We start from the raw sequence: 15,576 nt of genomic DNA on the forward strand, positions 1-15,576 counted from the left end.
CTGAGGACCAGAGACGTGCAATGCTGGACCAAAGACAGGCCCAGCTGGACCAGCTAGCTTTGAGATGGACTTAAATGCACAACTGAGCGGAACAAATCATCCTACGGAGGTTGAGCACCATCACTCGCTGCCTGCAACTCTTCTAAAGGTAAGCCATGTGTTTGATTCAACTTCATGATGCCAGCCTTGGCTTTTAAAGACAGTTACACCAACTGTTGAATGCTTTTTTGTGTCTGTCTGAATTTATTCGGTTTGAATAGAGCATGTAGTCTATTTCAAATGATTTTGTAATGACGCGAAGCCGCCCTGTCTGTGTATTCAACATCTTTCATAGGCTACATCAATGGTATTTTTCAACTTTCCATATTTAGTAGCAGCCCTAATTTCCAGCCCCTTTTAAAACGTATTAGAACCTATACTTTCTCATTTATATTCAAATGTTTTTCAGTCCCAAGTCCAGTAGAGGACTATTTCCCAGCTTTAACATTTTTCACATCATATTTTATTTATAATTTCTGCACGAAACACCATTAAAACTTCTTAAAGGTGCTGTAAGGTTACTGCAGTTAGCAGTCCCCTCGCTCGTCCCTACCTCACCACATTAATGCACTGCGGTCTTCAAGCAGCGAGTTATCTAGCATCATCTCAGATCCATAAGTGTGATAAAACATGATAAAAACCATCAAAACAGACTTTACCTTCTTGACTATGGCGATGTTTTATATATGAATGCATCTTCAAAATGCCTACAGTCTTTGGACACGGTCTACCACGGAGCACTGAGATTTGTTACTTCTTTTAAAACCCTCACGCACCACTGCTCTTTGTATGCTCGAGTTGGATGGTTTGCCCTGTCCACCCGCAGACTCCATCATTGGCATATCCTAATTTATAAAACCATCCTCGGGGTTCTTCCTACATACCTGCAGAAGTATGTAATTCAGAAAAGCACAGGAAAGTATCAGCTCCGCTCTGAGGACTTGTTTTTAATGACTGTGCCTAGAGTCCGTACTGAACTGGGGAAAAAGGCATTTAGTTATGCTGCTCCTTTTTCATGGAACCAGCTGCAAAATGCGCTAAAACTTAAGGAGCTGGTTTCTCTAAACATGTTCAAGTCCTTACTTAATGATGTTGAAGCTGGCTCTTCTGTCTGTACATGCTTTGTTTGATGATGTTCTGACTGTGACTCTGTTTTTATGTTCTCTGTTGTTTTTAAATGATTGTCTGTAACTAACTGTGCTGCTGCCTGTCTTGGCCAGGACTCTTTTGTAAAAGAGATTTTTAATCTCAATAAGACTTTCCTGGTTAAATAAAGGTTATAATAATAATAATAATAACCTGCTCCGCCATTGTAGGCGCATAAACATTCACCCATTTGTCGCTCTGGCGTGCACCGGCAGTGAGACCATGAGTGAGACGGGTGTCTGTTTGTAGCGTTCTCTCTTGTGATTGGATTAAAATTTTGGGATCATCCAATAAGTTTATTTGCCGATTACATGCAGAGCAGCTGACTGAGAGATCGGCTCTATGAAACGTGCACATTATGTAAGTGATCACTGTATGAATAAAGAGCGATTTAACACTTATATTAACAAAAAACCGCTTACTTCACCTTTAACATTCCACATACAGTCATGCCCAATATTATTCATACCCCTGGCAAATTTTTACTTAAAGTTACTTTTATTCAACCAGCAAGCTTTGTCTTGATTGGAAATGACACGATGTACAAGGCAAGGCAATTTTATTTATATAGCACATTTCAGACACATGGCCATTCAGGGTCATAATTAAAATACATCAAGTATAGAATACACATACAATTTTTTTTTTAAACATGTATAGAAATACAACATTTAAATAAAAGAAATAAAACATTTGAATAAAAAATTACAGGTTAAAAGGGAAACAGGAAAGTTTTGAGACCCGATTTAAAAGAGCTCAGAGTTGCAGCAGACCTCAGGTTCTCTGGCAGTTTGTTCCAGATATTTGGGTGCATAAAAAGGGATTGTGGGAAAAAAAAATCAGCTTTTATTTACATTTGAACAAAAAGTGGCATGTCCGAAATTATTCATACCCTTCTCAATAATCAATAGAAAAAGCCTTTATTGGCTATTACAGCAATCAAACGCTTCCTATAATTGCTGGCCAGCTTTTTGCATGTCTCTATTGGTATTTTTGCCCATTCATCTTTGTTGCCGAGTTAGTTTGATATCATAAATATAGCTTTCAGATTGTAAACCCTTCTGTCTTGTAGTTTTTTTAAAAATGTGGCAATATTAGGTTTCATTACATTAGGTAACAGGACCTTTGTGAAAGAAGAAGCTTGTTGCCCTTTAATGTTTTGAGAGTGAAAACACGTCACCCCACACTGAGAAGAAAGTGTGCCTTCCATTCATCAGAAGAGAATAGTAACGGAAAACTTTGAGCTTGCCAAAATAAGTTATTGCAAATTTTAACAAACAGCTATACTTTATACCACACAGTGAACACATTTATGATATAATAAGGCCAGATATTAAACTCTTTAAAAACCTTTTAATTATGGATTTTGATTAACTTAGGACATGTTGGAAATCTGTTATAGGCGACATCTGGCACTACTCTTCAAGAGTGGATTTGTGGTCCACCTGTTCCCTGAAAGAATCCAAAGCATTGCATTTATGTAACATTTCAACAGGGAGAAACAGAAAAGGCTTTGTGTGTGGGGACTGTTGTCCTACCAGGAGTTTTCTTGCGGGTCTGTAGCTTCATGATGCCAAGTCAAGGTTCCTCCTCCTCGATAACACCAGCATCTTTTTGAAATTGTCTCCAATTATTTTCGTCCACCCTGAAGTCAAATAACTCTTCTTGATCACATGGAGAAACAATAAATGCCATGATCAGGGGTTGACACTAAGGTTGCAATCGGGCAACCGTTAGTGTCAACCCCTGCATGATTATTTGTCACAACTTTTTATGACTGATACTTCATAAACATTAGAAGCTTTAAGGGTCAGTTCACCCACATTCTACTGGGTAAGTGAGGAAATATATAGGGTGACAATATTATAGTAGGACATATTCTCATCATCAAAGGGTCTAAGTGGTGCAAGAACAGCAAGAAGAAATATCTGGCACCTCTAGTGATGGCTTACCTGATAAATCTACGATCACCGTGCTTCTCCAAACCTGCCACTCCCTCGTACAGCTTAATCTTCAGGCACATCGGCAGAGTCCTCTCTATGTCCAAGATCGTAAAAGCCCTCTGAGGATGTGCAACAGTGGTAAACACAAAAACAGTGTGGGTCAGATTTTTTTTTTTAAGATAATTTTTTGGGCATTTTCAAGCTTTATTAGATACTATCTAGTACAGAGTTGAAATGGGGAGACAAAGAGAGAGAGAGAGAGAGAGAGGGGGGATGACATGCAGTAAAGGTCCATGAGTCGGATTCGAACCCGCGACCACTGCAACTAAGGCCGGAGCCAATATGGTACACGCTCTATCCACTACACCACTGGAGCGCCTGTGGGTCAGATTTTTGATTTTTTTTGCCAAGTTGTATTTAGATCGTGCACAATCAAGTAACATTTGTGATACTAAATCTCTTTTATTAGCTGTATTATCTTTATTCTGTCAAATATAGCCTTCGTTTCCTTTGTTGGGTCTATATCAGCAATAACAGACATCTACTGTGGATGTGTAAGACCAAGATAATCCTGTGAACATTAGGCCTTGTATCCTGAAAGCTTGTTAACAAACTCTAACATTAACTTACCTGCAGGTTCCAGATTCTTTCATTTTCTTTGGAGATTCTTTCGACCGTGTTTCCCATTAGGGCGATGAGCATGTTGAACAGCAGGATGTACGTGAGAACTATGTAGAAGATAAGCAGGATGTAGAAAACTTCCTGGTAGTGAACTTGGTCAGTGAACTCCAGGTTTCCCATTCCAATAGTGAACTTGAACATTTCCAGTAGTGTAAAACGGAAGCTATCGTAACTTTTTTTCTTGTCCTCGACAGCAAAGTCTCCTCCTTCTGCCAATTTGTCATTATTATGAGCTGAAGGGGATTGTTTCATGAGAGCAACAACAGCTACGGATAAGGAGAAAAATGTAAATCGTATTGGAAAACATTTATTCAGAAAATGCATTTTGCATTCATAGTCCATGAAGTCTTACCAGAGGAAAATCCAAAAAGCAAGATACTATAGACGAATAAAAAGTTTAGTAGGTCTCCCAGGATCATCTAGAACAGAGAAACAGCCCTTATTAAACCAGACAATCCATTTCTCATCAGTCAACTCACTTTTTCAGTTACTTAAATTGAATTCCTACTCTTTGAACCATGACACTGTAGATCCCCAGTCGTCTAGAGCCTCTTGAGTAGTAGAGAAGATTGATCCAGGCCAGAGCCAGCGAGAGCACCATAAATGCAACGTATTCTCTCTGCCCACAGACGTACAAAACTGCACCGATCAGAAGCAGTATTGCCTGCAGTTTACTGCGAATGAAAATGGAATGATAATTAATTCCTCCAGAGGTTTGTGCATAAAAAAGATCTTGTGGAGATACTTACAAGGGACCGTCATAAACTCCAACAGGGTACAGAGCCTTCAAGTTTGGGAAGTTCCTCTTGAAAACAGTTATCTAATTTAGAAGTCAGACATGAAAATAGAAGGAGATTTTAGTTGTCTTGCCAACTGTTTGTTGTTGGATGTACTTGAATCCCTGCTACTGTTTCTTTATTAACCAACAAAGTTGTATAAAAGATCATCTGAGTCGTCATGGACATCCTCCAAAATTATTACAAATCACCTGAATTTCACAGTTTATGCCAATTAGGTGCAAATAGAACTTTACCTGCACATTCACAGGCGCTCATACAAGGTGTGAATTTAAGGATGCCATTACCAATTTTGTTGTGTCTTGAAAAAGAAACCAGACTGCTCCCAGGACACTGATGACCTCACCAACGCAGCGTAGACTGTCAATGGGGCCTTCAATGGGAAACGGTGGCTGCAGATCCAAAAGTTAGGAGACTTTGCTTGGATTGATAAACTTGTTTAACAGTTTTTCCTGTTTTAATTTAGAAGATAGGCAGATTCAGTGTGGTTTCTCCGTACCTTTCCTTCCTTCCTGTAGAAGGCCACAGCGGTGAAGATGCTCAGGTATAGGACATAAACAAAGAATTTCGTCAAGAATAACTTGGACGCAAACCTGTCCCACTTATCCTGGAGAATACTTCGTAGAGGCTCGATTTGGAGCATCTGAGGTCGATTCTGAGGGAAGGTTCACAGCACAATTATGACATTAAAAGCATTTTGTTCCTCTACTTAGAGTACTGGCATGAAGGCACTCCAAAGGCCTTTTATCTGGGCCTTGTTTCTTTGCCTAAACACATCACCCTAACAATTAAAGTGTAGACTGCTGCCAGAGTATTAAAAGATTTGGCTTTTGTAGTGCAGCTATGTATCACTATGTATAACTTGTTGTTGCGACTTCTGATTCGGAAAGAGACCATGGAATCTGTCAGGTTAATATCATGACTTTTAAAGCACCTATTTACCTTTTTTAACAAATGTTAGTTTATAACATGAACAACAGTAAAATATAGTTTCCATGGGGCTGTTCAGTCAGAAAGTGACTCATAAATAAACATGATTCCAGCCCGTTCCATGTTCGCCACCGCCACCACCACCCACAAACTGACAGTACTGTGAACGATTCGTCGACTAATGGACCTAAATGATGATAAGAATAATAAGAAAATATTTATTTCAAACCGGAATATCACTCCCGTAGACGATTATCTTCAACACAGAGTTGGGTTCATTGGTGTCAATGGAACTCATGTCATAAAGCGAAGATTGAACAGGTCCATAGTGCCATTCTGTTAACTTCCTACTCAGCATCTCCATATCTTTATCCTTGAATTCCTGTAGCAACATGTGCTTTAACAGCTGGCCAATGAGAGAGAAAACAGTTATTGGTCAATACTCGCAATGTCGCAAGCCTCACACACAAATCATCAAGTTGTATCTAAAAATACCACAAGAAAAACACAAAAGAAAAATAGACCCACCCCAATCTTGCCGAGTGTCGCTGCCAGCTTCAAAGGAGTCAACCCATGATTATTTTTAATCGCTTCCAACTGGACTTTCCTTTTTTTCTCAAGTTTGTTGTGCTGAATAAGGATGCTGTCGTACATGCTCGCAAACATGTCTGTGTTTTCTGTCTCATTGTCTGCTATGACCACCAAGGCGTGCAAGACAGTGTTTCCCTGTGAGTCTTGGTTAGTAAAGTAAGCATCTGTATTGTCGATGAGGAAAGACACAATCTCAGGCTGGTTGGTGCAGGCAGCCAGTGACAGAGGAAGCTCTCCTATTGGAAACACACAAACGGGAGTTAAGTGATGATGTTCAGTCGTAAACAGCTGCTAAGAAAGTTAAGCCTCTGGCTATTTTTAAGATGTCACTACCCACCAAAATAAAAGCCAGCTTTTGCATCAGGCTGGAAGAACTCCCCATTGGCCTTGGCTTGAACATCTGCTCCGTTCTGGACCAGCAGCTTCACATGGTTCAAGCTCCTTCTCTCAATGGCGATGTGCAACGCTGTCTGACCTGCAACATTTGTTTTTGTGTTACATGAAATAGTCTGTTCATATTTTTATTTATCTCATCTTTGAGATAAAAGTCCACATAATTATCAATATAAGAACTTGGTGAATGAGGCCCTGAACCCTCATTACAAATGTGATCGGATAGAGACTTCCGTAGTGCACTGCCGTCAGCTCTTACATATTAACATTTTACTACATTTTACCATAATCAGATTCCAGTTCTGGTCCGGTGCTAGTGCCGGTTCGCAGCTGGTTCAACTTGGGAACCTAGAACATTTACGTTTTGATTGGATTTCTAATGACAAGCTCTTGGCGGCGGGCCTGATGATGGTCACAAAGTTTAAGTTGGTCTGATTGGTCTCGATAAGCCCTGCCCGGCCCCTGACGTAAGCGGTTCCGGGTTCCAGACCAGCAAAGAGTTGTTGCTGCTCTGAATCCAGTTTTTCTGCCTAGAACCGGTTCTCTTTCCGTGGAAACTTGAGCCACAGAAACTGTCACAGTGGTAAAGGGGTATCTGAGGATATTTGACCAATCAGATATTCAGATAGATCATGTTATGCTTGTGGTTCTCATATAAGCCCCTTTGTCCTGTGTTCACTCAAATGGTTTGTCTTTCCACGCTCCTCTTTCTAGAATTCACAATAAAGGCCCTTTCCCACCGCCGCGCGGCAACGCTGCCGCCTCCATTCATTTCAATGAGGGAAGGGTGGCTGAGGGGAGGCGGTTACAGCCGCGGCGGTTGGACCAGGAAGCGGTTGCCGCCCACGTGAACAGATTTTTCCCAACCGCTCAGCTTTCCCCGTGTTGAAACTTCCAGCGGCAGCCGCCTTCTGACAAGTCTGTTATACAAGGCATTGTTGCAAACGGAGTATACAGACATAAACACAACTCTACCATGTATTAAGTCAATGTTAAAGTGTCTGTCATTTAAAAAAGATTGGATATATATTCGACGTTGATCACAAACATGTGGAACCAGTGATTGAAGCCGATTTTCTAGGGGAATTATTTTTAGACGGAACTGTATTTTCTCTCTGTACTTTTATTCTTCATAAAAGCTCATATAGAGAGACTATGACATCGTTATACGAGAGAGAAAGAGAGAAATAAGTGTGGTGGACTTCTGGTCGGGCTATCCCAACGATACGGCAGCAGCCGCTTTTGAAAATGCTGGGCTCACCGGTGGAGTCCTCCGGCAAGGGGGCGGTTGAGAGGGCGGTTGCCGCGCGGCGGTGGGAAAGGCCCTTAAGAGAGACTTTATTTGGTAAAGTAAATGTTTCACATAAGGGGTTCCTCGAAGTTAAGGCCCAGTGATAATATCTTAGATCACTCTATTAGTGTAGTATGGTTGGTCTCCACTACAAATAATTGTTAATTTCTAGTGGAACAGTGGAGTAATCTCCATAATGTTAACTTAAAGTGAAGGGTTCTACTGTCAGCACAACATTTGACATTTCCATTCTTAAAGCTTTGGAACCAGTTACTCCAAAAACAAATTTAGTTTCACCTACCATTGTAGGCAGAATTGTTGTAAGGTGTGTTGATTAATTCACTTAAATCTCCAGTTTGCTCTGCTGTGTCAAGGAGTTCTTCAATGGTGTAGTTTTTGCCATCTTTAAGGTACAGCAAAGCCTTCATAAGCGCAGTTTTCCCATCCTCTTCATCTGAAAGTTGTGCACAAACACAAAGTACATTTTTTTTTCTCTAGAGTTAGTATTGAAAAGTAAGTACGACTATAACCCCTTAATTTACTTTGATTCATTGATTCTTGCAGTCTCCCCTATGAGGTTTGCTTCGTATAAATGCAATGAATTTTATTGCAACATATTTTTGAGGAAACTTGGCTGTACTGTTTCAAACACGGTCATAGCATGGATACATACTTCTACTGCTTTCTTCCTACTTACATATGAATTCTGGGCTCGTAAGTCGCATATGATTAATTTGCAGGTAGTCAAGCAAGCCATTTAGTTTAGTTTTGTCTCCCTCGGATGCTGCTTCAAAGACTCTCTCCCTGGTGAAGGTTGCACTGTCGGCGACGTCATCACTGGGACTATTTGGTCAGAGACAAAAAAAAACTGATGGTCTCGTTTACTGTTAGAGGTCATTTATAATCATCAGAGGAAAAAGACTGTTTAACATTTACATTTACTAACATTTCTCTTGACGAATATGTGAAGAATATTTACAGTTGTTGATATATTATAGACCAAAATGAGCTGCATGGAACACTGAAACCATTTTGCTTTAAAAAAAATAGCTTTAGTTGGGTCATAAACCTCTGACAGTTACACATAAAGAGGTGATTTACCATGAGAGTCATAATAAAAACTTTGGAGTAATAAAGTTATGAAGGCAAGACAGTTAAAAGAAAATCATAAACTAAATGAGATTTGTAAACTGGTGAAAGCTATAGCCTACCACCGAATAGAAATGCTGACATCAGACTCACGCCGACCTCCAAACAGTAGCTTATAGAGGGAGCCAGCCCATGTAGGTGAGAAACACAGAGGTGGGTATGTCATGGAAAGTTCTATAGTGCACTGGGAAAACTGCAATGTTAAACCAACACTGTAAACAATTGCTGTAAATTTACAGCAGGATTTCAACAGCATTTACCTGTTATTTATAAAAACAGCATTTAACTGTTAAAATAAAAGGCAGTCTGTTAAATTACAGTCCTTTGCTGTTATTTTACGGAACGGTAATGTTTTTCAAAAATACTGAACTTTCCTGTTAATTTACCATCAAACTTGGAAGGGACAACTTGACATGAGCTGCCTGCAAATGTGAAGCTTATAAAGTTTTCTTCATTAATCCTCATCCATCCACATCTTAACTAATAAGTGTTGTTTACTGTATATCCTCTGGTTAAGTTTACTTAAAGTAAAGTTATATCTACTTGGAAATGGAAATTGCAGTTAACGTAATTAAACCAAGTTAGTCTTACTTAACTGAAGAGTTGTGTTTACTCAGTAGAATTAAGGAAACGGATTGCCTTAGATAAATCAAGTAAGCACAACAAAGTGTATTGTAGAGACGCCCCCTTTCCCACAATGACTTGCACTGGACTAAACGTTTGTTATGTTGCTATTTGCACCCTCAGTAAAGGGGATGTTTCATTCTATTACCTCACTATGCATTTTGTTTAAATAAAACATTTCTGTGTGAACTAACTGTTATTTTTGGTTATAACAAACGGTTTGTGGAAATCTTAAACAAGATCCCTAGTTCAACTCAGGAGACAATTTACAATAGAAATTAATCATTCCATTGAACTTAATATATTGTAAAAAGTGTCTTGAAGTAACAAACAGAAGCTGCTCTCTGTGTTTAGCATTTGAACAAATACGGGACATAGTAAATTTACATATGGAATGAAACAGATCTGCCCAATGAAATATAACATCCCCTTCGCTCACGGTGCAAACAACATAACAAACATTTAGTCCAGGTTCATCCCTTTTTTCATTAACAGTATAATCCTGTCAATTTTAGTGACAGTCAAATAATGTTAATTTAACAGTAAGAAAATGGCAACCCTGCTGCCAGTTGATGTTTTTTTACAGGGAAATTTCTTACAGTGAAACCTTAACGGATCAAATCCCTAAAGGGGATTAAAAAAAATAGTCCTTAGTTCGGATCTTGGTGCAGACTTGTGAAAGCCCCCTAAGTCTGAGTCAGAGATACTATGGCAACATACTTCATAAAGCACCTGCTTACTGGCAGGTTTTCTTAGCCTGGCTGGATCACGAATGACAAAGTTAACATTAGTTTGGAACCGTCATGTTTAGTTGTGTGGCTAAAATACAGTTGTTGAGTAATCAACACTGACTTTCTTATCCAGGATAAATTCATGATGTGTTAACACCTGATTGATTCATCTCAATACCACTCTTCTTACCAGTTATTCCTGAGAGTAGGATCACTTACCCAGGTTTTTGGTTTGGGTAAGTCTTATACATAGGTGGACGTGTATCCGCCTTTGTAGATTTTGGGTCCCTGGTAACACCAAAAAGGAAAACAAGATTACGAGATATTGACAAATTTAAACTCTGGAGATCAATAAATCATAATTCAAACGTTTTGAAAACACAAACGATGCATCTTTGCTATCGTCAAAAAGCAGACAATGGGCTTCAACCACCTTAAACAGAAACCAGATGCCCTCTGAGCTCCACTAATAACATTGCTCTCTATGTGCTTTGAGACGAGAGCGTCTTACGTTAGCTTGGCTCCTGCTCTGTCCTGTGGCTACATTCAATGTTGCTTAACATAGCTGAGAATACTGCCGTCAAAGGTAGAGGTTAGATTCTCTGCCCGCACGGAGCCGAGTTAAGGTTAGCCGCGGTGGCGCAATGTAGCCCCGCTAATTCATGAGCAACATACAATGATTACATACATGACATACAGGAAATTTGGGGAAGGTACAAACATGTTTGTTGTGTGCCATGTTTTTTCTTGTTTCCATTCCTAACGTCGGTGGCACTCAGTTCAAGACTGGACGTTCTAACGATTTGAGATATCACATTAATTTATGATTTGATAAGCTTTTATCTCATTATTACGGAAGAGTATTAGGGTCACAGGGAAGGAAAAAAATGTAGAGGATTTTTTTTTTTTTTTTTTGTGCTTCGAGCAGTCTGTCTGTATTATCTCATAATTAAAAGGTCATGTGCATAACCTTCTGGAAATAAATAAGTAGGACCACTTACTTATGTATCTGGATGGCAGTATCTTTAGTTGCAGCCAAAGTTGTGCAGTCTTGTGTAGGAAGGAGATCCTGATCCATATGTCGTATCATTTCGAATCCTTTGTCCATCCTATTTGTTGATAATAACCAAGTCTTGATCGTGCAAGACAAGAAACTGTGTTTGCTTCCACAAGTGAACCACACGCAAAAGAGAAAGTAAGATAGCTTGTGAATGTAATTTGTAGCCTTGGGCTCACTTCACCCTCTAACCTAAAGGTAATGTAGTAATCATTGTGGTGGCTGCTCAAGTTCCGATTTTATTACTTCCTCTTCACTTATTGACTTACTTCTCTGTTTGTGATGGGGTTCAGGTGATCTGATCTTTTTTAATAGTTACTCTTTCTGATGATAAGCACTTTGTTACATTTGTGTAACATTTTACACTGGCTGAATGCCTATTGTGAAGGTTTTTGTTTTGTAATGCTTCCTCTTTTATTAGTATACATCCCATGAATCATATGTGGTTCAAAGTCCAATTCAGTCTAATTTCCTTATGTTTTTTGAATGTTGAGAAAACATTTCTACCAAAAATCGTCTGGACCAAATTTCATATTAGTCATGTTTTGTGAACTTCCCTACTGTGTTTTGGAAAATTTCCACTGCATTTTTGAATCTAAGGCTCAGGAGAAGCAATTTCAAGAGCCAAAACAATTCAACATGATGACTAAGGGTGTATTCACACATGCCGTGTTTAGTTCGGTTGAAACAAACTCAGGTGCACTTCCACCTTCGGTGCGCATCTTTCAGACAGGTGTGAATACAGCAATCGCACTCGGGGGCGGACCAAACAAACGATCCGAGACCCAGTTGAAGAGGTGGTCTCGATGCGGTTCCATACGCACTCTGCTGCAGTTCGTTTGTGGTGTGAATTTGTCCGGACTCGATCCGACCCAATTGCAGGAAGCACTGTGCCTTTTCTTTTTTAATAAATCACTGTCAGCTTCACATTATGGGAAAGTGTTGCCGTTGTTGGGAAGATTAGTTGTGGTTTGACCGGGAGCCCAGAACAATATATTACATTTGATAGACAGGACGTGTAAACATGCTGATGTGTTCAGCGATCAGATGAAGGAGAGGGGAGCGTCTCCCGCACAGTGCCAACAGGTTCACGCTGCGCTTTGTATGAAGTGCGTGTTTTTATTTTGCTTCCCATGTTACGGGACCGTCAATACTATCCCTGTGTCAGTTTGGAGCAGAGCTGCGCCGAACTCACACAAAGCTGACACACGGCTATATCAGCTGTGTGTCAGCATGAGCCTATTTCCTCGCGAGCCGCGCGTCCAGCAGCAAAAATACAGTACATATTATGTTTCACATCGTAGGCTACAAGCCACATCATTGACACAGGCCTACATATTATAACCATATGAAACAACAATAATTTTATGTTTTTTTATTTTATTTATAGGCTAGATGTAGGCCTATTTATTTATTTATTTATTATTGTTAACCCCATATCGTATCAGTTATATATTTCGCAGTTTTCACTTCGTGCTTCCTGCTTCTCTCCACCCCAGAATGTCTGTCCAATGAATGAATGACCTCAGATCACGTGTGGTTTTGCTTCGTAATGCTGGTTCACTTGCAAAAGGGGCAATATGAAAGTGGACCACACCAAAAGAAAAAAATCTAAACTCTATTTGGTCTGGACCAAAGCAAGTGCACTAGCGGACCTTCCCAGTGTGAATACACCCTAAAGGTTCTTCTTCCACACAAATTTCCAGGTTTTTCAAAAATCGCAATTCATTTTCTCACCATTTAAACTCATTATGTATAAACACAATGGTCTAGGACATAAGTAGACCTCAAAAAACAAAGGCCTAATGTGTTCTGAACATTTCCATATAAAACACTTGGGTATAATTGATCTTCTTGCACATTTAAAATAGGTATTAATAGTAGTATGTAAAATTAGAGAAAAGACCTCAGAGGGTTTTAAAAACGGATTTTCAGCTCGTTTTTAAGAAGAAAATGAATAAAATCAAACAATGAACGACATATGAACATATCTGTAATAACCTTCAGAATAGTGGTAACATGATTTTGGAAAGTTTAAAGTTTAGTTGATTTTCATGCTTAAATACTTGAGATTTTTGTTCAAGAGTGTTGAGATAATTGCTGTTAAAGATGGTTGTATAGGAGAAATATACAGACGCAAACAGACAAGGTTTAGTCAAATAAACACCTGAATGTACATGTTGGACCTTTGATTTAGACTAGTATGAAAGAAGACATGTTATGGAAGCAAAATAGACAAAAATCTCAAAGCTCACCAGTGTTGAAAAAAACTGCTGTGTGTCACCTTAAATATTTCAGATAAATGTTATTTTACTTCACAACACTAAATATGAAACTGGCAAATTGCTGCATTTATATGATTTTTTTTTAAAAATATGCTTTAAAAGGTTGTAGTCGTTTATTCATCCACATACACACCACACACACATTCATATCATGCTAAGGACATTTCAACATGTGGAAGTGGAGGAGCAAAACGCAGAACCTGCTCTACCAACTAACAGTGGACTTTAGTGCGGCCAATAAAATATATTGTTAAAGATTTACTGACAATTTTGTGTTGCACTTGCACTGTATTTCTCCGACTAATACACATTTTATGACGGCACATGTGTGTATATGTTTCTCTTATTTTGGACATTTGCAATCCAAACATGACAGGATTTAAAAGTGGCTGTAGGATCACAAAATACACAGACAGAATCATTCTCAGCACACTGGGGAAACTGCTCATGTCAAATCTACTCTGAATTACTTCAAAGCAGCAACCGAATGAAAAGTTAATGAGAGACACCAGCTGAGGTGTGCAGGTGCTGACAGCTTTCTGTCTCGTCTGTTTGGATCCAGAAAAACAGATTTGAAGAATTTTCATGTAAGAAAAAAGAATTGGAAGCAGAGGCACTAAAATTGAGATAACCGTGTCAAAAAGTCCATAAATGTGATTCACTGTTGTGTTCGAACATGTCAACTTCACAACAAGGTAGTTTCGGCAAAACAAACTGTTTATGACATTTCCACAAAATGTCAAACGAATGCTTAAGGATAAAGCGATTATGAATTTACCAAGAGGGTACAACCATATCACAATGATAATGATAAATGCCTTGTTAGATGTCATACGTGTGTTATACTGCAGAGGGCAACAGATGGCAAGATATCGGTCATAAGACATGACGGCTAAGTTGACAAACTCTACACATGCATATGTGTATATACAATAAATTTGCAGGAAACAACATGAAGTAGATACAGTGTGAATGTCAGAGAGAATTTGGATTAGAAAGAATGGAAAAAACCCCATGCTGCCATACAACTCATTAACAAACAGGCTGCAAAGGAAAAAGTACATTGGTTCATGTAAGCTCCTGTTCATACAGATAACCACTATGAGAGATGAGTTGGCAATAACTATCACAATGTACAACAATGCAGTTATCATGAAATACAAGTATCTCAAATTTCCGACATTGAAATAAGATTCAAGAATGAAATAAGAGAAAGTTAAATTCGACATCATTCTAATTTTAAGAGATACAACAACATGTAGAACATGTGCAAATTTTGTTTAAATGTTTACCGCACTGCTTAACAGAAACATAGTTTTATAAAGAAAGGCATCACTTTTAAAAACAGTGACATTTTATACTTTTCTGACACTTAGAATAATTAATATATACATTTGTTTGTGTATACAGTTTGAAGATACTCAGAGGGACTGTGCATAAGACAATAAAACAAGGACATTAAAAAAACAGTAAACAGCAGTAATATTAGAATTAAAGGCAATTCTCCACCAACACTGATTAACTGGACTCCAGTTTGACATTTTAGTCAAATTCTGAAAACAACTGAAAAATACACACACACAGCAGCACACACAGCCTATAGCATACTTACACAGATATTACAATGGCCACCATCTTCCTCTGTCTGTATTGACTCACCACTAACTGTCTGCTGCAGTGACTTGCTGTTTTAAACCTTTTCAGAGAACTCCCAAGAGACCGAGCCTTCGACATGTAGAAAGTTTGACTGGAGAAAATAGAACTTTAACTGAGAAGAGAGACTTCTTAAAAAGTTCAATGTGACACTGAGGCCTTGTCCACGTGCACAGGATGTTTCCTAACCATTCTTCCTCAGAATGATTTGTCCTTTTGTCCAAAAAAACAAACATGACAACCGGACACTTAAGGTGCCAACACAC

The 15,576-nt window shown here is 38.9% G+C and overlaps 2 protein-coding genes across 2 annotated transcripts; both read right to left on the bottom strand.

Annotated features, from left to right (window-relative positions):
- Positions 1-2,600: 2,600 nt before the first annotated feature.
- On the bottom strand, positions 2,601-8,550 carry LOC307248475 (transient receptor potential cation channel subfamily V member 1-like; the record flags this gene model as incomplete). The annotated part of the gene is made up of 13 exons (XM_080024870.1): positions 8,509-8,550; positions 8,113-8,265; positions 6,465-6,602; positions 6,065-6,363; positions 5,766-5,942; positions 5,106-5,261; positions 4,894-4,998; positions 4,559-4,629; positions 4,318-4,483; positions 4,162-4,228; positions 3,759-4,075; positions 3,138-3,247; positions 2,601-2,637 (listed from the first exon to the last, which is right to left on the bottom strand). The coding sequence occupies exons 1-13, from the start codon at positions 8,534-8,536 to the stop codon at positions 2,601-2,603; spliced, it is 1,824 nt and encodes a 607-aa protein (XP_079880996.1). The 5' UTR covers positions 8,537-8,550.
- A 2,008-nt stretch (positions 8,551-10,558) lies between these two features.
- On the bottom strand, positions 10,559-14,886 carry LOC307248476 (olfactory receptor 4E2-like; the record flags this gene model as incomplete). Its single annotated transcript, XM_080024871.1, has 2 exons — positions 10,559-10,603; positions 13,924-14,886. The coding sequence occupies 2 exons, from the start codon at positions 14,884-14,886 to the stop codon at positions 10,559-10,561; spliced, it is 1,008 nt and encodes a 335-aa protein (XP_079880997.1).
- Between the last annotated feature and the right edge of the window lie 690 nt (positions 14,887-15,576).

This window comes from Ammodytes marinus, assembly GCF_949987685.1.
Source record: "Ammodytes marinus genome assembly, chromosome: 3".
In the NCBI taxonomy this organism is placed as follows: Eukaryota; Metazoa; Chordata; class Actinopteri; order Uranoscopiformes; family Ammodytidae; genus Ammodytes; species Ammodytes marinus.